Below are 22907 nucleotides of genomic sequence, written 5' to 3'. Positions count from 1 at the left end.
CATTCCTCTCTGGAGAACTGTTGGGAGGAGCAGGATAGCCAGTCTTAAGGAGCACCCACATAGGAAGAGAGTAGCAGCAGTGTAACGATACGATACCACAGAGTGTCAGTGAAATTTTATACCTGTAGTGATGACGCAAGCGATAATGGGGTGGGTGGGTGCTGACGTAACTTTGAGGCTTTTTAATAATTCATTAAAGAAATCCTCCTGTTGTGAACACACACTAGTATACTTCCTTTTCCCAAACACAGATAGAATCCAAGTCGTTGGGAAAGCTATAGTTAGTAGCTGTTTGAGGTTGGTGTTTGTTTCTGGTTGTCAGTCTGTTGTGAATCCCCCCCCCGAAATAATATTGTGTACCCACAAGATAAAGTCTTGATTGCTTACTGTATATTATGAGTCTAGACAGACCATAATATAAGCTACAACTTGACTAATGGGCAGGAGTATGCAACTGCAGGGAGGCATTTCTAGTTTATCCCTAATCTATACAGAAGTCATCGTTTTTGCACTGTCATTTCCCGAGACTCAGCAGAAGATCGCAAACACTCATCAATCATGCATGCATACCTTCCTGAAAAGAAATTAGGAGTTTAGTCATTTATTATTTATTTTTCCTCCTGTAACAGTTCAAAAAACAGCTTGAGTTTTTCTTTGTTAAAGAGTATGTTAACAGTGTGGGTTTTCACTGCTGTGACGCAGCAAACTGTAATGTGAACTCCTGACTTATAATTTCACCGTGTGTGTGTGTGAAAGAGATGTAGAAATGTCTTCTTGCAGTATCATTTACTCTTTGAAGCCACTCTGTGATCGCTCGGAGGCAATGCAACCGAGGGAGACCTTTTCAGATTTCTGAAAGTTATTGCGGATGTTGAAAGGCGTAACGGGAGAAAGCAAGCTGTTATGAATCACTACTCTGGGTAAAATTACTTTTCAGGATGAGGTACCTCTACTATAAATACCAATCTGCATGGATAGCAGCTTGGTATTTGTCTAAAGTGATGACTTTTACACATTGTTATTGATGTGTAGCATGAATAATATAATTTAAGAACAAACTTGAATTGATATCCACTGATGGGGAACAGACCCAAGAAGTAATACAGCTGTTGAGATGCATTGGTGTGCTGGTTGCTGTAGTTGCATGGTAACTTGTAAGTGAATGGAGGAAGTACTTTGGAATGAAAGGGGGACAAAATGTTAAAGTAGTGCTGAAAATAGGTAATTAAAATAAGAAAAAGTTAGATGAAGTGTTGTCTTTGTTGCCAAGGAATGCCAGTGGAGTGTGCCTAACTCTGTCTCACATTTATTGTCACTTTGGAGTGTGGCAGTGGTGACAAGCCCTCTTGAAAGACAAAAGAAAGACACTTGTTTGAATTGTTTTTCATGAGTGCAGCACAGCAGGTTAGTAAAGAGAGAGGAGGGGGAAAAAAACCCAAAATACAAAAGTACGTAAAGAGGGAGAATGAGTCCTTGTAGTTGTGGCCATGTTTACTACAAAGCTTCTCACCAAGTCCAATTCTTGCCAAACACTGGAGTGGCAGCCCTGTTCCACAATCCTTGTCAGTTTCAGCAATGCGATCAAAGTGGGATCACTTTATGCCAAATTAAGATTTGGCACTCAGGTTTCCAAAGGCTTGAATTTCAAAAAGACCGTTCTGAATTAAAATGTGATTTTAGGTCCTTCCCCCCCCAAAAAAACCTGCAAAACTCAGCTTGCTGTATCAAAGCCGTACCAGCTTGATAATAATGTGCTGTGCCCTGTAACAGAGCTCCCGGATTTATGATCTGCCTCGGGATGGGGAATGTAATCTCTGCTCTAAAGGTGATTTCTGAGTCAGTGCAGATTTGCTGGAAAACCTTGATATTGTTCTAAATTTGGACAGAACCAGGAGCAATAAGGGAGCTTAGACCCCTCCTTTTTTATTTTTAATTTCTATTTTTTTTTTTTTAAACTAGCACAGCGTCTTATAAGGGTTTGAAGTTGCATGGAAATTAGAAACATCTTTTTGTTTGTGCAGCGTGTATTTTTACAGCACGAAGAAGACCAAGGGAAAAATGGAGGCTGTAGCTGTTCCATAGCAGACCAATAATAAAATTAATTTGGCTCCCATTTTCTCTTACTGTAATGCTACTTTCAGATTGTCCTGATTTCATTTTATTATCATCTCTACCTTTTAGTGCACTGTAAACAGAATGACAGTAATGCAACACCATTTATCTGTTATTGTTGACAAAATTGCTGTTGTGCATTCGTTTTTACAGGAAAAATAAGAGTCCATGTTTTCAAAGGCTTGGTGATTGAACTTTGCATCACTTGCATCATCACACTTTTTCACACCAAAGAAGTCCGTGTCTCACAGGGCTCATGCAACCATTTGTAGTGTTTGCTTCCTGTGCAGCTGAGGTGGAGACGGGGACCTGTGTTTCATATAGCGATATGAGTCAGACAGACACGATGCAGGTCATCAAAGGTAGAGCTAGAGCGCCCAGGTGTTCACCTGATGCAGTTACTATCAAGAATACATCATAACTGCGCAGACATTTATGGGAGGGAGGGAGTTATGCAGAAATAAGACGACGAGAGAAAGGAGAATAAGAACATGCATTCAGGCAGATAAATGCCATAGCACGAACGTAACTGAACACTAATTGATACAACACTTGACACGGGGGAGGAAAATGAGGAGGATGGAAAAAAGGCTAGGATAGTCAAAGATGGCTGATATGAGCAAGAGCAGCAGAAAGAGAATATGAATATATTTAAGGAAATAAAGGCTGTGTGCGTGTGTGTGTGCTCACATGTTTGCAGCTGAGAGATTGTAGCTATTGTGATATGGTTGTTAGGGCAGAGAGAGAATTTGAAGAGTAAGAGAGGGAGAGGATGCTATTACAAACCCACAGTTAAGCTTAGGATAGCAGTTACATATACAGCCTCCATTTGAGCCAAGTGGGTCATGGGAAAAACCAGGACAAGTAAAGTGTGTATGTATGTTTATGTTGAAGGAAATCTGGGGAGAAACAAAAATTCAGCTGCCGTACCACAAGCTCCCAACAGCTGTCTCTCAGGTAGAAGTGTCATTTGAAGCTCACAGGCACTGTTCCCATGAGGACTCTGGTGTAGTAATACTTGAAAAGAAGTGTGTTCTCTATACTCTTGCGTCCAAGATGGACAAATGCTTTACTGGAGAAATGAAGAGATTCTTGACTTGAATTGCCCACACAAAGTGTTAACTTTGATCTAAGCCCACTGTTACTGTTTGTCCCGTGTAGGATGTGTTCAGTGGCAGGGATTCAGTCAAGCCTTTCCCTTGGATGGAGTAAAGCTTGGAAAACTACTTGCAGAGTTATAAAAATGCAGGGTTAAGGAAGCTGAAGTAACTATTTGAAATTCCTTCGGTCCGGACTTGTCTTAGTGCTGCTAATTGGATGCACTTTTCTATTCAGGGTGCATATCATGTGAAATGACTGCATATTATAAGATATGTGTTCTGAGTCGGTGTATCGCTTTAAGACTTTTTCTGCTTTTAAGTGAGCTCCTTGGTGAATGGCAAAAAAGGATTTAGGTCTACTCCTATACACCCAGAGCAGATATTTGTTGGGTTAATACAAAAGGGAAACTAGAGGTTATTTGTTTGACTTACCTGAAAGTTGGTTGAAGTGAAATATCATATAATTTCTTCTTTTGAAACTTTCTGTCTGTAGATATGTGTGCACCTCTAGCTACCAGGGCATCTCAACATTTTTAAAAACATCCCTCCCCAAAACTGCTTCCTATTCATCTTCTCTCCTTTGATGAATAGATATGACTCTTAATATGTGCAGATGGCACTGACACCATTCTCTGTGCACACAGGAGACTGATGCAGATGAGTGACTAGCTTAGCTACTATTGTGGAATCTCTGATCTCTAGCAGCCAGCAGTTGATTTAGATTTTCCTTGGGTTGTCAGGTAGCTAACACCTATGTGAACAGAAGGGGGGCTTGTTAGATTGAATTATTCATCAGAGGCCTCGGCTCTGGTGTCTTTGTGATCCTCTGGGAGCACATTAGTGCATGTATCTTAGTAAGGCCAACATTTTGACAGGACTGTATTAACTGTAGATGCATGAAAATACTTTTGGTAAACTAGGTTAACTTTTTTGCAAAAAGGCCAGGAGGAATGGTCACTTATTGACTTTATAAAGACTATTTCAGAAGTATTTCTTTTATGCTTATAGCGATGGGTGACAATTAAAAGGAAAAAACAGAACCATTGGTTTGGCTCAGCGTGACCCTTTAGAGGCATGGGTCCCTACAAATCAAAATAAAGTTGTTCTGAGTGATTACTTTTTATGATTTGAAATATTTCTATCCTGATGGGTGTGGTCTATTCCAGAACGACAGTATACCCTATCTGTAGAAAATGTCACTTCCCTGCTTTCATTGCAACAGACTGGCGACCTGTCCAGGATGTACTCCACCTCTCACCCTATGGCAGCTGAAATAGGCTCCAGCCCCTCTGCTATCCTGAATTTGATAAGTGGAAGAGGAGCGATGGATGGATAGATGGCACGTCATATTCTCTTCTTTTCATGCTGTCTTATTTACAAGGGACTATGAAAACGTGATTAGCTCTGTGTTTGGTCTGGCAAAATGTGAGTGAGAACTCATTACTCATTGTCAGGTGACCTCTATAAGTCACATGATACGGAGACAAGGTCTCACACTGGTTTCACCCTAAACCTGTGTTGGTAATGACACATACCGCTTTTCCTTACTATGGCTTATATGATGTGGCACATGGTTAATAGTTATGGAACGCCAGGACTGCCATAATGAATTAATTAAATACACCATTAAATAATTAATTAAATGTGGCAATAATTAATTAAAATTGGAATTAATTAATTAAATAAATAGTTATGATATATGTAATTAATTAATTATTGACACATTTAATTAATTATTTATGTATTTCACATTTTAATTAATTATTGACACATTTAATTAATTAATTATTGACACATTTAATTAATTAATTATTGACATATTTAATTAATTAATTATTGACATATTTAATTAATTATTTATGTATTTCACATTTTAATTAATTATTGACACATTTAATTAATTATTTATGTATTTCACATTTTAATTAATTATTGACACATTTAATTAATTATTTAATGATATATTTATTTATTTCATTTTGGCAGTCTTGGCGCCTGGCTCTCATCATGAAATAATTTTATCTGTCAGCCTCACCCATCAAACTCAGGGGGCGGGGTTAACGCTGATCGAGTCAAAACCATTGCTTTGGCCTGGTGGCCATTGTTTCTAGCACACAACAACCGGCATGTGGAAGCTAACAGAACTGAGCTTTGAAAAACCCTGTTTGTGTGTTACCAAATACCGTTTTAATATTTTTTTAGCCGAGAATGTAGTGGTTTAATCTTCATGTGTCTGGTCGGTTTGTCAAGATACAGCCTCTTTGCAAAAGTGTTTCGATGATTTCGGAGATGTCGTCCCAGTCTCACGGCAAAGCGTGGGATAGACCCGCTCGCCTCGCAAGCAATCCCACCGACAAAGCGCAGGCCCCGGTACACAGCTGTAGTAACCCCCGCTGACTTCTTTTACTGAGGTTATATTTATCGATGTTTTATTTCCTGATGTTCTTATGTGTCCTACGTGTTTCAGTCGCCAATTCTGAATTATAACTAACATTAAAAACATGTTTAAGGAGGAGAGAGAGCAAATAAATCTGTTTAACATCTGATCTTTGGGTTTTTGTTCAGTAATCAGCGTGACCTGTGTATAAACACATAAAAGAGATAACGTTGGTGTTTCCGTCATGTAGTAACTGCTGGCTTTAACTGTACAAAGGTTGTTCGACACTATGAAACACATACAGACTTCATGATGTTCGGCTAATATTTTTATTGTGAATATTAATCATGCTGACCTCGCTCTGTACACCACGCAGCGAGGTCAGCATATCCACGATATCCTCAGCTCCATGAGTTAACACAAAGTTTCCCAGCTGACTATCTAACTGCCAACTATTCCAGAGACATGAAAATATACAGCATAAAGAAAAGTGTAAGAGACTCAGCAGCAGATTAGAATAACAGTTATACATTTAATAAATCACCAAATGAATCCAAGAAACGAGCAAACCTGTTCCGACAATTTGAATTTGTATTCCCTCAGCTGCAGACTCGCTGCTGTTTAAATGTTTGAAAAGGAAGATTAGATATAAACAAACGTCAAACATAGACTCAGTCTGCCTTCACATTTGATATGAGGCCAGCACGTATAGTGGCCTCAGCAGGCTATTACTGAAATACACGTGCTATATCATAAACTATGATATAAACAGGGAGGTCCTATTAACATGTTTAGTTTTAAAGGACACCTTCCTGCCTTTAGTCTCATTCATGAGCAGTATTCGTTTTCTTCTAACATCCAGAAGTCTGCACAATGTGTTTCATAGTTTGTAACAAGCCTTTGACAGGTAAACATAACATGACCGAAAAAGCAAAAAAAAAAAAAAAAAAAAAAAAAGAGAGAGAGAGTGTTGACATAAGAAGAGAAAATGCTCTCAATTATGGAGACAGGCAAATGGTTCATTTATGTTTGATGTGTGTTTATTCCTCCCTAAATATCGTCGGTGAAGTTCGCCATGCATGTCAGATTTTCCTGCGCATTTTTATACCTCTGCCAACAGAGAGAGAGAAAAAATCACATTCTAACAGACAGCTGGTGCTTAGAATACAGTTGAATAACTATTAAAAAACAGATGATATTTAGATGATAGTTCAGTCTAACACATGTGCCAGTGAACCATTAAACGTCTGTGAAACTATGCAGTTATGAAACGTAACTTTAACCTCAGCCAAACCGATTTGCTCAGTTGTAAATAAAACAGCGAAGTAAACGTGACCCGACAGACAGAACCTGAGTGAATGAAGTCCAGCGTTTAACCACTGAGAGCTAAAACTCAGCTGAGGTTTGAAAGCTGTGTGCCGGTGATTGGACATCAGCCGCTGATAAAGCTGGCTCGCCTATAAAGTGCTCTGTAAGGAAACAAGCTCCAGCAGCTCTGCGCTCGGGGAAAATACTATATTTACTTATCTTGTGCAGTTAAACTGTGACTATCACCAGGTAACTAGGCGTGTTTCTTGAATTAGCAGCAGGTGTTAAACAGCTGACAGATGAGGAGGAGGATGCATGCAGGTAAACTGAGGGTCTGCTGAGCTGATCGCTGGTTTCGTGAGAAAAATGTCAGCTCGTTCTTTATGTTACAGAAGCACAGAGACACAAGACCAGGCGGAAAGAGACGATCGTTCGGTGAAAATGAGAATCTGCGAATGCAACATGTGGAACACGGAGAGTGGAATATGTAAACAAACCGGTTAACGTAACCCCCTCGGTGCACTCTGCATGCTAACTGTTAGCAGAGCTAGTGAAATCTCTGAAAACATCTGAGCACTTTTGCAAACATGTTCTATGTTGACAACCTGACCAGACATACGGCGCGACATTCGCGGCTAAAACACTGTTAAAAGTGTAGCTGGTGACAGAAAAACGGCCTGTGATTTGATCTGCATTCTGGGATAACTGGCTGCCCCAAGTCTACACAAGCAATCGATTATCTAGGATCGACCTGTTTTGACTTACTTTGCACGGCAACCAATCAAATGTTAGAGAAGCTGCATGGGCAGCGTTAACCCCGCCCCCTGAGTTTGATGGGTGAGGCTGACAGATAAAATTATTTCATGACGAGAGCCAGGCGCCAGGACTGCCAAAATGAAATAAATAAATATATCATTAAATAATTAATTAAATGTGTCAATAATTAATTAAATGTGTCAATAATTAATTAAATGTGTCAATAATTAATTAAAATGTGAAATACATAAATAATTAATTAAATGTGTCAATAATTAATTAATTAAATGTGTCAATAATTAATTAAAATGTGAAATACATAAATAATTAATTAAATGTGTCAATAATTAATTAATTACATGTGTCATAACTATTTATTTAATTAATTAATTCCAATTTTAATTAATTATTGACACATTTAATTAATTATTTAATGGTGTATTTAATTAATTCATTATGGCAGTCCTGGCGTTCCATAAATAGTGGGTCAATGCTCACTTGGGTTTAAATTAGTGCTGTCAGCGTTAATCTTGTTAAAGTGACATTAACGCCATAACCGCATTAACGCGGCAAATCTCCATTAGCAAGGTAGTGCGGATCGCCCCGTGCGTGGGGCTGCACGGCGCTAACGCGTTAACAAGCTACCCGCTCTAATGAGTTAACTCGCTAACGGAGATTTGCTGTGTTAATGCGGTTATGGCGTTAATGTCACTTTAACGAGATTAACGTAATTTTAACGAGATTAACGCTGACAGCACTAGTTTAAATAGCTTAAACTCTCCACCATTTGGTTTCAGAACTTAACAATTAGAGACTAAGGATGAGAGGTGAAACATCTTTAAAAAAAAATAAAGATGTTCTGTGGCCTCCTTTCCCAAGCTCCTTAGTCTACCATGACCTGGATGACTGAGAACCTACACAAAGACCTTGTCTAAAAGAAATCAGGCAAGGTTTCACAACAAGGAATAAAGGTGATCGTACCAAATGTTGAATTTCAAGAATGTTAAAATTCTAAAAACTCACAATACTTTGCACATTACTGTACAGTCTCATTTAACTTTTTTATTGTAATAAAAAAGACTCATTTGATTCTCTGATTAACACAGGGCTCCCTGACTTTACTATATGGTCTATGGAAATCTGACATAGTTTACCTAAGTGGAATCATGTATTGTTAGTGGAGTTGTGTGATAGTGCAGTTGTGCACACTCAGTGCTTTCTTTAGTTGTTTTTTCTCTAGCAATACAGAACTAGGCTTTCCAGGCAGTTGAACTTCCTGTGTGCTTTATTTGATATCTAATGCAGTGCAATATTTTTTATCAGTGATGTGTGTGGCACTAAAGGTGGAGCCTTCAGTTTCTGCACAGTGATTACTGAAGAGTTATCTGTGCTGCAGTCTCACATGAAAGGGATGAACTGTAGGATGAACACGAGCTGACATAGAGCAGGTCACGCTCGGTGAAAGAGGTCAAACTGTCTTCTCATAGACAGTTTGACCTCCTTCACAATGTCACTCTCTGGCTCCAGTGACAGAGATTCATTCAACACCATTAAATTAATCTCTGTCACTGTAGCCAGCTAAGAGGATTTCAGTTTTGCTTGTAGCGTTCTTGTTTTTCAGCAAGTGGCACACATACTGTTTGCATATTTTGCAGTTGCTGCTTTTTTGGGGGGGGAATTACTTGAATACATGTGATTTAACTAATTCACATTATCAATATACACGGCTAGGTGTGAGAGGGAAAAGTATCTGGGACTGTAAAGTCTAGTGTTGTGTGTGTGCTTTGCATTTTACAAAGGTGGCATAACTTCAGATGATAAAAAGTATTGTTTTTTGGTTTTCCTAATCAGGAAAAGAGATTTCATTATAATTATTTTTATTGTTTTATTGCCCAGACGTATCAATACATAATCTATTGCTCTGATAAGGTAAAATCTGACTTGATTATAAACAGTGTTGGGACTAACGTGTTATTAAGTAACGCGTTACGGTAACTACATTATTATTGTGGTAACGAGCACGGTAACTAGTTATTATGCCAAAATCAGGAACGCGTTACTCGTTACTGGGATTTAGATAGGGTCGTTACTCGTTACTTCGTGTGGTGGCATCGCGGAGTTTCCACAGATTCAGTAACATTAGCAAGTGGTGGAGGCAGCAGGTGGATGAAGGAAAAGGGACGCAGAAGGAAAAGAGACCCGAGGCGGCCGCCGGTCCAAGTGTGAACTGAACTTCAGGTAAGAAGTTATGACCTGCAGTCTCTCTGGGTCAGATATAAACCAAGTTTAGGTGGAGTTTATTTTTGTTATTCTGACTTTTTCCGTACTGCGTGCTAGCTAGCATGACGGAGTTTCTATACAGCTGGGTGGGTGCTATGAAGTTAATGATGTTGAACCTTATTTTGTTCATAAGTTATTAGAGTTGCCAACCGTCCCGTCTGGTATTCAGAGAAAATATTACGCGTTTCTTATTGAGGTGAAAAGGAACAGTTTGTCCCGTAATTTAGCTACAATGAAAAAGGCACAAAGCTGGAGTTATTCTGTGTTTACGCTGCACAGCTGCCTCTTCTTCTCTCATTCTCCCCCCTCCCTCTCCCGTTTCTACTTCAATCATGAAACTGATCAATGATCAGCTGATCGGCTCTCTTGTTTGTTTATCGCTCACTTTGCGCCGAAAGAGGAAACCAGCGGATGTCGCGCTAAACAACAGCAGCACGTTTAAGCTTGATCAGCTGTTGTTAGAATTTATTTAATATTAATTTCTAGTATCAGCTGATGTTTGCTGGAGCCACAGCTGTAAAAAAAAGCTGCTGGTCATGATGTCGGTTTGGTTATCTGGTGAGAGGGAAACATGAAGATGAAACCAGGAGATGTCCTTACTGGATCATCAGAGCTGAACAGGTGATGGAGAAACAGGTTTACCTTTTAGGTGACAGGAATGAGTTGAAGGGAAGTTATGAACTGTTTCTGAGAGACAAATAACACCAGGATCCTTTTTTAGGTAGCTGACAGCTGGTAACTGTGCAGGTGCGGGTCTAGCAAAGTGTTGCCAGGGGGGCATGTAGGGCATTAACAGGGAGAGGGGGGCACAAAGAAATACTTTTCTTTCTTATTCTCATTTCAAATGTCTAGCTTTTAAAAAATAATTATCTGAATCTTACAACAAACGATTGATAGATTGATGCATATATACCATCAAAACAGTGCACATCACTGTCACAACAGTGTTTATTTTCATTCAAAGGCTTTATGATTTTTCCTATAATGGTGGGCCAGTTTCTAGTCAAAATGCCCGGGCCAATTTTCTGTCCCAGTCCAGCCCTGTATGCAGCTCATCTGCAGTCTGGTGTTACCTACATCTTCCTATTCAGAAGGCAGAATTTCTGAGTTCTGAGTACAATCGAAAGCACCACGACTGCAGTTTTTGTGTTGGATGTAAAAGGCGCACATGACGCTGTGACGTAGGCTAGAATCATGGCAGCAGTCAATGACGGTCCAGGCGTGGGATTTCACTCGTGGAAATATGCACGTTATCATATCCTTTCTATTGGTAGGTGGCACAGTGCACTTGTGGCAAGTAAGCAAGCTAGAAGACTGGCAAAGTTATGGAAGAAACACATTAACAAGAGAATTCTGAGTAAAACCAAAGTTACTTTCCCTAGTAACTAGTTACTTTGAAAGTAACGAGTAACTTGAAGTAACTGAGTTACTTTTGAGAGAAGTAACTAGTAATGTAACTAAGTTACTATTTTAAAGTAACTTACCCAACACTGATTATAAACCCCTGCAACTCTTAATTGTCCTTTTAAAAGCAGTCTTCATATTTATTTCTCCCCCTGCAGCTGCACAGACACTGTGCAGTCACTAATAGCCCAGCAGTCTTAGTCCCATGAATAAATGAGTCAATTAAGTAATTAAGTGTTGACTTGCTGTCAAGTCAAGTCAAGTCAAGTCAACTTTATTTGTCAATTCTGCCACATGTACAGGACATACACAGAATAGAAATTGCGTTACTCTCAAACCCTAGTGATTAGAAAAATGCAAATAAAATAATTAAAAAGTAAAAATTTAAATAAATACAATACAATTTTACGTATAACAAAAAAAAGCTATGCAATATACAATATACAATATTCAAGTAAGAAGGCATAGTGGTGCAAAATAGGCAAATAGTGCAAATGGGGATTTAGTAGTGTACGGTAAGAGATAGTGTAACAACAGAGTCTTATGAGGTCCAATGCTTAAGCAGTCCAATGCTCCACAAAGTGACTGGAGCAGGCCAGTGAGTGCGTCAGAGAGTGAGTGTGTGTGTGTGTGTGTGTGTGACAGAGTTCAGTGAGACCGTGGTGGAGAAGAGGGGAGAGGGGGGCAGAATCGGGAGGGAGTTTAGCTTCCTGACAGCCTGATGGATGAAGCTGTCCTTCAGTCTGCTGGTCCTGGCCTGGAGACTCCGCAGTCTCCTCCCTGACGGCAGCAGCTTGAAGAAGCTTTGCATTGGGTGCGTGGGATCAGCCGCTATGCAAAGGGCCTTTTTAGTGAGACGGGTGCTGTAAATGTCCTGGAGGGAGGGGAGAGAGACACCAATGATCCTCTCTGCAGCTCTCACTATACGTTGGAGGGATCTATGGCAGGACGCATTGCAGGCTCCAAACCACACAGTGATGCAGCTCGACAGGATGCTCTCGATGGTGCCTCTGTAGAAAGTGTACATGATGGGGGCTGGAGCTCCTGCTCTTCTTAGTTTGCGGAGAAAGAAGAGACGCTGCTGTGATTTCTTGGCCAGTGCTGTGGTGTTGTACGTCCAGGAGAGATCCTCTGTGATGTGCACACCCAAGAACTTGGTGCTGCTCACTCTCTCCACAGACGCTCCGTCAATGGTGAACCGGTCTGTGGTGTGTGTGTGTGTTACTATGGAAACATGGCTTGTAGCCTGTACTGCTTTCCCCAGAACCTTGTCTTTCCTCAGTTTAAAAAGAAAATAAAAAAAAAAACTTGTCCTAGATACCCCACCAGGCAGTTGGACAACTGCTGCTTCTCTTCAGTTGCCATGGAAAAGGATGCTGAGCAGCAGATTTCATGAAGCCACTGAAGATTAACTTTCAGTGACAGCAAGGAAGGTTGATGATATATGGAAGTGATTAGGCTGACATGAGCGCAACAGCTGATCAGGGAGGTGGGGCCTGCCTTCATTCATTCATATTTTAAGGCGTTGGGGTGAGAAACATGAGCAGATGAGTAAAACTATAGGCGAGGCACAGCACAGTCACTTGGGTACACAGTATCTTCAGTCCGTGCTTGTCTTTCTCAAGGTAATTGAGGTTATTGAGTCAGGCAGTTGTTGATTTGATCTTAATTGCATGTTTGACATTATATGAGACTCAAAGGGATTCACCGGTGATGCTAGAGTGAGTCTTGATAATGGCTCAGGAAGAGGAAAGAGTGGCGTGAGAGGAAATTTGGAGGAGAAGGAGGGGTATGCACAGGGAAGGAAAAGAGTTTCCAGGAGGCTTATGTCTGTGTTGGAGGAATTCAGCAGAAGTGGTGGTGTGCACTGGTCTGTAATTTTTGGTGTTTGTGCCTCAGGGGACAGCATTCTGACTTTCTGTGTTTGCAAACGCATGGAGCAGAATCTTACTCCAACAGATGTGGTGCCAGTTTAAACAGAGACTTATAGGAGGGAGATGTCTCATCAAAGAATGCTAAATAGAAAATGTATGGGTAATGGCAAAGATGATGGTTGTCCTGCCCCAGGTTCACACTGAGCCCTCGGCCTCTGATCCATGTGTACATCTGAAGTTCACAACAGATTCTTCTGTGAGGTAATTTCTTACCTACTAGTTATAGTAAAGAAGTAGGTATGTGTAGGTATTTTTTCTGGGCTAACTATGTCGATAACATGAGTTAGCATGTAGTGCTGTGGTTGGAGTAGTCAGAGACTGATCATGCTGCACTGAAATCGTAATGCTATGCAATTTTACATATGCGTGGTCGTAGAACATGCTAATGAACACATTTATTTTTGTCTTTTGTCTTATAGTCTTATTTTTGTCTTATTGGACAAATACATCTCAACAGTCTTACGTACAAGATTTTCCTCCCTCAAATTGCGTGCAGTTGGTACGTTTGAGAAGTCCCAAAATGATTCTTTACTGTAAAAACTTTTCTTTGACTTTGATGGAAAACATCATGAGATCAAGGAAAAGGAAAAATTATGAGGACTTAGGAAATGACAAATCTGATTCACAGAGAATCCAACTGTACTTGGAGAAAACTCCTTAACGCCACGCTTAAGCTTGTTGAAACTACAATGTCTAGAAGACGGAGTACAAAATGTGAAACTTACTTCACCTTAGCTTTATTTGACCTTGTTTTATGCAGAACAGAACAACTCGTTTAAAAAAAAAACATCTCATTGCAAAAGTTGGAATTTTAAAGGAGGAACATATTAGGTCTGTTCTCATTTTGAGTGTTTAGAGCTGAGATCTACATAATTCTGCTCCTCGATGATACTGGTGATGAAACAGGGCTGAACTGAATTCTTTTCTCAGCAATATGTATGGACTGAATAAGTTTTCACCTGTTTCTGGTATCAGATCTGTTATAAACCAAATTGAAATGCCTCTCAAACCTCAGTGAGGACCACACAGTCTGCGGCAATTTCCTTATTAGCATGATTTTCATAGTTATCCTGTGTGTTTAATGGGTTTACAGTAGTAGTAGATGTGTAATATATTGCATGAAGTGGAAAATGCAAGTAGCATTTGCATGTCCTCGACTACTTTGTCAGTTATGTTGATGGTTTTCATGAATGTTCGGATAGTGCTTTGCTGTGAATTGAGGAATGGCATTATCTTGACTCTTTTCATAACGGATGGCACACTGTATCTTCAGCTAAAGAAGGCAATAAAGGAGCCACCGAAGCACTTTTCCTTATTATTTGGAGATTTTCTGGCCATTTGATACAAACACTTGAAAAAACCCATATAAAAAATGCTACCACAATCCTGAGAGAGAGGCAAACTTTTCTTTGTGTGCAGGAAAACCTTGTACTATTGACTATACTGTCATCCATTTGGCTGTACGTGCACTCAAAATCCAAATCCAAGAGTGCAGGCTCTGTAGCACTGAGACCTAATCAAAGAGCCCAAAATAGAGGAAGCAGATGTGCACGCATACACCCACACAAATCACAGATAATATAGTGACACACAGGCAGGATTATAGTCTGTACAAGAACAATACATACATGAAATCCCTACAAAGCAAAAGCAGCACATTTGAAGCATCCCTAACGATGTGAACATTCACCTGCATTCACAGTAAATGCCATGTTGTTTCGAAATGTGTTTTCTATCAATTAAAGTCAAGACATGCTGAGTTGCAATAATGAATATTTATGAGTTGTTTCCAGGGCGATGTTGCATAACTTGGAGCTGTTTATTTTGGTCTCTGCTGGCCACACATCCAGCATCATGACAGACTTAGAAAATGGATGCACACTGTGCCGTTTGAAGGATAATTAGTATAAAACATTTTCTTTTCTGTCACACACTCTTATGCTTTCCTTCACACTTTGTTTGCTTGTTATTGTTCTACATATCTTTTGCACCTTTTCCCCCTCCTACCCACACAGTGGGATATACTGAACTGGCCAGGGTTTAACCAGTCTGTTGTGCAGCTTCAGAAAGGTTGCACTTCCAGTCAAACATAAACAGGTTAAGTAGTGTAACGGGAAAAATGGGCGGTGATCAAACACAGCCCCTATCCAGCCTTGTCTTATAGCCCTGTTCTTTTTCCTATGTAATTTTTCACCTGCCTATTTTCTTAACTGTTTGTCCAATTAAGACTCCCTGGACAGGTCAGCAGTCCATGACAGGGTTAATACATTTGTTCTGTTTTTTGGCAGCTTTTTACTGCCTTTATTCCATGTCCATCTGATCTTTCAGCTTTGGCTCAATTTTGTTTTGTGTCCATAGATGTAGGCAGTCTATTCTCTTGCGTGCAGTGAGGCATGCAACTCGTATGTGCACATCCATATTTGACACTCAGTCTTTGAAGCAGCAGTTTATTTGCAGCGGGTAGCAGAGTCAAAAATTTGTTTAACATCTAGTTTAACAACCTGTGTATGCGCTGCTCTTGTTCATGTTTGTGCTGTTTTGGTCCTTTAGCTTAGCCCCAGAAACGGGGACGACGGGGATCCCTTTGTAGTGGAGTGAAACCTAACGCTGAAAACAGTTAAAACGGTCAGCCACTGTCTGCACTTCTCATTAGGCATTGCATTCTGCACAGGTGGAGGAAAAAAGGCTGCTGGTGCTAGCACTGCTGACATTTGCCTCCTTAGCAGACTAATGTGACATTTGTGTGTCTGTGTGAGATTAATGCTTAGAAATAACCTAAGCTCATCCATGAAGCAACCCTACCACTTGTCAGTAGTTTTTTTCTTTTCTTTTTTTCTGTTCTTTTAAAATCTTTGGTATGGATGCAAAACAAGGAGCAGAAGTCTGGCTTCATGCAGTATGGCGGCTCTCATACAGGAGCAAAACCTAAACATTATTCTCTTTCCTTATATTGCTCTTGTGGGTCTGGACAGGCTTCCTCTCTTTGTGACGTTAGCTCGCGTTATATCATCACCTTTTATCAACCAGGTGTACATAAAGACATCTGCTCTAATGCAGGCTGTCTCACACCTCACTCTGCTAACCATTTCTTTCTTTTCCTGATTAGCAGTAATTTTAGTCTCAGGCTGAGAATGGATGTACACGCCAGCATGTAAACGTGCATGAAAAACACCTGAACAGAGGGAAAAATACCCAAGTCATGACCGGATATTGATAACGAATAAGAAACCACACAGGCTAAGAACTGGACGCTGAAACATTACAAGTTAATAAATAAGTAAATTAATGAGCACACGCAGGTCTACAAGAACAAAACCGCATATAGAACATTTAGGTTTTTATTTTTCTCTTGTTCGTGACCTATTTGTATTCATGGCCTAACTGCTGATATAGAAAACACTAAAAATCATTCTACAAACACTTAAGAAAATTCTTTGGCATCCTCTGTGCTAAACGCTGTTCACCAGGCTTTTAAGTAAAGTAACGTTGTCATTGTAGAATAGCTGCAGCACTTTACAGGATTATTGATTTTATTTGAAATTAAACTAATACATAGTGTAGTGTTGAAGGCTCAAGGTTTATTTTTTTAATATGCATGTTTCAATGATAGGGAAACACACACATGGGCACGCACACACACACACACACCCAGTGAGTTGTTTTTCTCATCTTCTTAGAGATGTTGAACTGTAACTCCGGGGAGACTTGCAGCTGAGTCCACATGGAGCTCAGCAGGTTATCAGTTCCTCCCACATTTCCTGTGTTTGTTACACTGTATGTAGTGTTCTGTTGCAGAGTGTAGCAACTCCGATCAAACACCAAGCTAAACCTCTGTCAATGAATACACGAGTCCGAGTAGAGTTGACTTTTTACTCAGAATCTTCATTTGACAAGCGGTGAAAACTGTAGTTGAAAAGAAATACAGAATAGAAAAAATGATCGTTTACATAAATATTGCATCACGAAATAACTCAAAATGTGACCTTACACCTTCGTGTTAGCTTTAGCAACAGTAATGATCATCAAAACTGCCTTTTTTAACATGTACAAATCAACCTCCATGAATCACAAATAAAATATAATTTTTCACAAATACCACTATTTATGCCTTTTTAACACCTTCGTGAAATATATACACTTACGGCGTTGCCTGAACAATGTTCCCAAGTGGATGGCTGTGGATAAGCCTCAGAGCAAGACCACATGTCACTCTCCCTCTTAGAGAACCAGGAAGAGCAATTAAACAGGAAATGAAGCAATACAGGTAACCCACCAGGAAGTGAGGTTATTAGCAAGTTCACCTTCAAAATTAAAGCTTCTTAACATTTTTAACTCTTTTTACTGTTCTTTCTAACTTAAATACATACAAAAGAATTACTTTAAGCAAACATTAAAGATAAATGAAATAAATGCCTTTGAGGCATCACACTGTAGGTCATTAATAAACAGTCGCATGTGTTTGCAGTCAGATGAAGTGCAAGCTTGAAGATTCCTCATTTATTGTGTTTTTTTTTGTTTGTTTTTTTTTAAAAAGCATTTAGGACACTGACAACTAAAGCAGTGCATCAAGGAGTAATGAAAATATTAGAGACAAGTGTCAAGGCAGTGAGTCTGTAGTGTGTGTCCTATGTGCAGATATATATATTTTTTAGTTTTGATTTAAAGATGGGTCAGATCTCTTTCATATTTGATAAGTAGCATGTAATTTGGTAAAATAAAAATCAAATAATGTAGCATATAAAGGGAAAAAGCTGTTTTTAAGCTAGAATTTACTGTAATGAAATTTGTTATTTCAAATGTAAGAAATATACTTTTGTATTCATAAATGTAATGGTGGTTAGTTATTTCCAGCTGAACTGGTCATTCATTTTGTCTTCATTTGTCAGCAGCTGAAAGAGCTAACCTCTGCTGCGTATCGGCTGACATGTGGCTGAAATTATATTTGTGCAAACCCGGATGAGGGCAGGGAGAGATTCAAAGAGATTCTTTCAGTTTCTCCTTACTTCAGTGACCACAGAAGAGCAGCAAAGTGTCGTCGGCCTCCTGTCACCTTTGCTTCAGCTCCCCACTATGTTTGTTTTTCATTACTGAAGCACATCCTCGCGGGGTAGAGCCTTGTCAACACCCCTAGGGTTTGTACCGTCATGTGGAACCACAGATGATGTTTGTCATTCTGCCATCGCTGGTCTCCTCATTGTGTTCCTCCACACCTGTCCCATTTCCTGGAGCTGATGTAACTGCAGATTAATGGGGTTGGGGTTAGGTTTCTCCTGAGAAAATGTTTTTTTTTGTGTTTTCATTATCATCTGAGTAAAATGGTTTCCTGCAGATGTTTGTTGCAGTGATCCTCAACCTGCTGACCTAAAGAAATTCAATAGTTTATTAAATATCAATGTAAAAAAGGTAAACAGTAAATATTTTAGTTTTATTTTCCAAAAATAATGAAATATCAACTTCCTAGTGGGTCAGAGTTTGTTTGTAATGCCCATCTTTAATTAATTTCAAGCACAAGTCTCTCTGTACACCTTTCTTCACCAAATGTTTTTTGTGTGCGTGTTAGCTATGGTTACAGTAACCCTTCTAATTTCACTGTGGGGATGAGCAACCGACTTGTGAGGTCTAATGGAAATCAAAGCAGAGCATAAAGAAGTAAAGCTTATCTTATTCCTTCCTCCTGTAGGGAAGAGGAGGAGAGCCTGCGGGATAAGATCCGTGCAGACCACGAGCGAGCACTGCAGGAGGCAAAGGAGAAGCTGCGAAAGTCACGTGAGGAGCTCAAGGCCGAGATTCAGACGGAGAAGAACAAAGTGATGGAGGACCTGAAAAAGAAGGACGTAGGGCCCAAACCGTTGCCGCCGGTACCCATGCCTAAGGTGGTGGGCGTGAGCGACGGCGAGCCCCCAGAACCCGACGTCAAAGAGAAACGAGACAAGATAAGAGAGGTAACGTGATCAGTCTCTTCTTGCTTTTCTTGATTTGATTCATTTTAAATAAGAAGTCAATCTCTGTTTGTTAACCCCCCAGTGAGGGCAAAAACAAAAATGGCCCTCCCACGCAGGAAAGGTGAAAAAAAAAATTAAAGTGCACATCAGTGATCTAGAAATTCAGATGAAAACAATTTCAAGCCCTTTTGCTTTGATATGGTTATGTTAATGCAGCAAGAAGAAAGAGCTCGTTTTCATATTCATAGCTTATTAGACTCAGCTGTTACATACAGTTAGTGCTTGTTTTCAGTTCTTTGACAGCAGCGCTGCAAAACATTTGCACTTTTAATCACATATTACCATTTTAAGCAAATACATCTTATCTTAGTTTTTGCTAAAGATTTTATTTGCAGGAAATGGAGATTTGTTGGTGTGTTGAGAAACGCAGGTGCCATTGTATGCGTTTGCCAGCATGGGACCAACAGTATAATACCACTTATGATATTATATCCTTTCACTGTGGCAGCTTTGGTTAACATAGTTAAATCAGTGCCATGTCTTGCAGTAAAGTGCAGGATTGGTGTGTGGTGTATGTGCGGCCCAGTGAGTCCTCCTCTGTACTGTATATTTGAATACTTTTTCTGTTGCCTGTCTGCATGAGCTCCAGCTTTTATTGAAAGCAACAACGAGCCAGACGGGCAGTGCACGTGCAGAATGCAGATGGTGCTATCTAGTCCCGCTCTCTATGCCAGGCCCAGCGTATCTCCCTCTCCGTGCTCCTCTTCCTTTCTCACCCCCTGCAAGTTCTCCTGCATAATTGCCTCGTATCGTCTCCCATGAAACAGCACTTGGAGTCAAAACACTCATGGCGTATGGGAGCAGGGCCCATTCACTCCAAACCCGCCTTTGTCCGTAAAGGCCCCTTTTTGTTCCTTTCATAATTACCATTCAGAGAGAATGCCGAACACTCCCAAATGAGCAAGAAAGTAGCAGCTGTATGGGCTACGGCACAGTACACTACCCTTTTCCTGATTGCCTTGTGATTCCAAGGAGAAAGTCTAATCACACTCTGCAAAACAATTGCGGCTGCGAAGCTGGAGCTTTTTCTTTTTTCCTCTTTTAAATCCCGGCTAGAGGCAGCCATTTGGCCTGCATTTTGCTGCCATGAATTCAAGTCCAAAGGGATGTTTCAGCATCCATCTTCTTGTCATTGTTCATTTTGTATGTAGACAGTCAGCAGCCTGTTACCACCTAGATTACATGGCGTTATTTCAACCGCCTGACTTTTTTTCTGACAGTGTTTCTCCTGCATCAGTTTTGAAGTTATTTTGATTTGCTTCAAATTGACATCTGCGCTCAGTCCGTGGCTGCGAAGGATCACTGATTGCAAATGATTGTTTCCGGTTGTATAATCAGTTTGGATTGTTTGCTGGGTAAGAAGTTTTCTGGTGGTCTCAAAACTCAAGCAACCACTTGTAAGAAAATAAAAGTTTCTTATTTTGTAGTTTAAATATATATTTGTTGAAAATGTTACGTAAAGCAGTTTCACCCCGGTTCTTTTTTTATTCCTCAGGCCTCCAGAGACTGCACCGGACTCAGTAGTCATTTCACAAAACCTTTATTCATCTTCAGTTGCACATGCACCTTCTAAAGGGGAGATGTACAGGGCCGGTGTCCCTCTGCAGATCTTCACTTCTTTGTTTGTTACAACCAGTTTTATAGAAACGACTCCATCGTAAAACCCACATAGTGTGTTGTAAATTCTGTGTTTGTGCGTACCTGTGTGTGTATGTGAGTGAGTGTGCGTGTGGGTGTGTGACTTCTTGTCGGTCATAAAAGTCCATCTCCCCTCACCCAAGCTACACCAAATTCCTCTGCAAAACATAGAAAACATATTACAAGCACTGAGACCCCCACTCTGCATCCACTGGGCCATTGGCCTCTTGTCATCTTACTTTTACAGCTGAGCTTGTGGAGAGTCTCCTGCAAACCTACTTCTAAGTTATGACAGATATTAGAGCAGGGCGATATGGCCAAAAATATTTATCACGATATATATTTGAAAATTTGCGATAACGATATAATTTCTGCGAGACAAAATACAACTCCACAACTTTACTAGCGCAAAAAAAACCCATTCATTTATTTTCACTTAAAACAAGCAGCTGTTTTTTTTTTTATGTGCATTAAAGCTATATAAACATTTAACAGTGCAAATGCAAATTCCTTGCTGAAAGTTTAACCAAAGGGCATCTCTAGTAGAAATGGGCTGACATATCCTGAGCATAACCATGTATAATATCCACTGAAGTTAAAAAGAGGTGCTTTGCTACATTAAACTGCAGTGTGCCAAATAAAAAAGTCAAATATGTATTTTTTGGACCATAAGGTGCACGGGATTATAAGGCAACAAAACACTCAGATAAATCAAACTTCATTCAACTCATTCTTCTTGCTTCCTCCACTTCTGTACCATTGATTCATTAATGTTGAATTCTCTGGCAGCTGCTCTATTCCCATGTTGTTGCAGTATATTAATGACTAACCTCGTATTGTGGATGGATTTTCTCAGTTGTTCTCCTGACTGAAGTTTGGTCCGTTTACAGCATCCTGCCATGCGATTGCATTTGTCACTAACCATCAGGAACCCTCACGTTAACTTTTATCGAGGGGGAAAGTGTTACTGTTCATCCTCCAGCTTCACAGTTTATGTTATGCTAACATAGCTGTGTCGCTAGCGATCATGTAGCACATCATTATATACCAGATAGCCCAACTTCAGTAACCCTACAAACGTCACTGTGGTGTAGCTTCCTGTCTTCATTTATGTTAGAAGTGATAGCAGAGCTGTACGTTTGATTTTTGAAAAAAAAATATTGTAACTGAATTTCAGTTACAAAATATTGTAACTGAATTTCAGTTACAAAATATTGTAACTGAATTTCAGTTACAATATTTTTTTTCGGTTTCAATATTTTTTTCGGTTTCGTTTCGAGGTGGCATCGTTCTGATTCCATATTTAACTCTCAGTGATGCTGCAGTGTTGTTTGACCTGAAGAATACAGAGTTTAGGACCCAGATTACGCCCAGATTTACGAGCACCTTAGTCCGACAAATACGACAATAATGACGGCCGCTTGCATATTCTACAAAAAAATGTGCTTTGTTGTGTATCTGACGGACAAACACCAAACCAGTTAAGTTGCACCATTTTTTACCTATTCACCGGTTATCTGTCCACTTATAAAAGTAAACTAAATCATTTGCTGTATTTAAATGTACTTATAGGTTTCAGTGCTCTCCCTCTGCTCTATATTGACAGGCGACAGCTTTCCTAGATGGAACGTGCTCATTTTCAGTTTTTTGTTGTTTTTGGCTCTCCATAGCTGTTGCCACACTTATAATTCATCAGCAGGCGCTGTATTATGGATTTGTGTTTTGTTAATTGCTGGTCTTGACAAAAATGTTTAAGATTTAAGACAGACTAAAGCTGAAGGTTAATATTATTTGGTGCTTCATTGCACAGGAATACCTGATTATCAAAACCAAATCTAATAGACGAGAAAGGGTACTTTTTTAAAAATGCAAATAAAGGATCTTTATAATTTCCATGAGCACTGCAATTTGGAAATGACATGGTGTTTACTGGGACCTTACTGCTAAAGACTACAATTTTGAGCTTTTGCAGTCCAGCTCAGGGTTTGGCAGTCAG

General features: G+C 39.8%; 1 protein-coding gene across 1 annotated transcript in view; it reads left to right on the top strand.

Moving 5' to 3' along the window:
• Positions 1–22907, top strand: part of man1a2 (mannosidase, alpha, class 1A, member 2) — a 171316-nt gene that overhangs the window by 17534 nt on the left and 130875 nt on the right. Inside the window, exon 3 of the mRNA XM_085385201.1 lies at positions 18952–19213. Within this exon, the coding sequence (XP_085241327.1) occupies positions 18952–19213 (262 nt within the window). The remainder of the gene's footprint in view (positions 1–18951; positions 19214–22907) is intronic.

The sequence above is a fragment of the Rhamphochromis longiceps genome, linkage group LG16 (genome assembly GCF_057381845.1).
Source record: "Rhamphochromis longiceps isolate RC_006_pf linkage group LG16, R_longiceps_female_GT1.1, whole genome shotgun sequence".
NCBI lineage: Eukaryota > Metazoa > Chordata > Actinopteri > Cichliformes > Cichlidae > Rhamphochromis > Rhamphochromis longiceps.
This window is presented reverse-complemented; position numbering and strand designations above follow the sequence as displayed.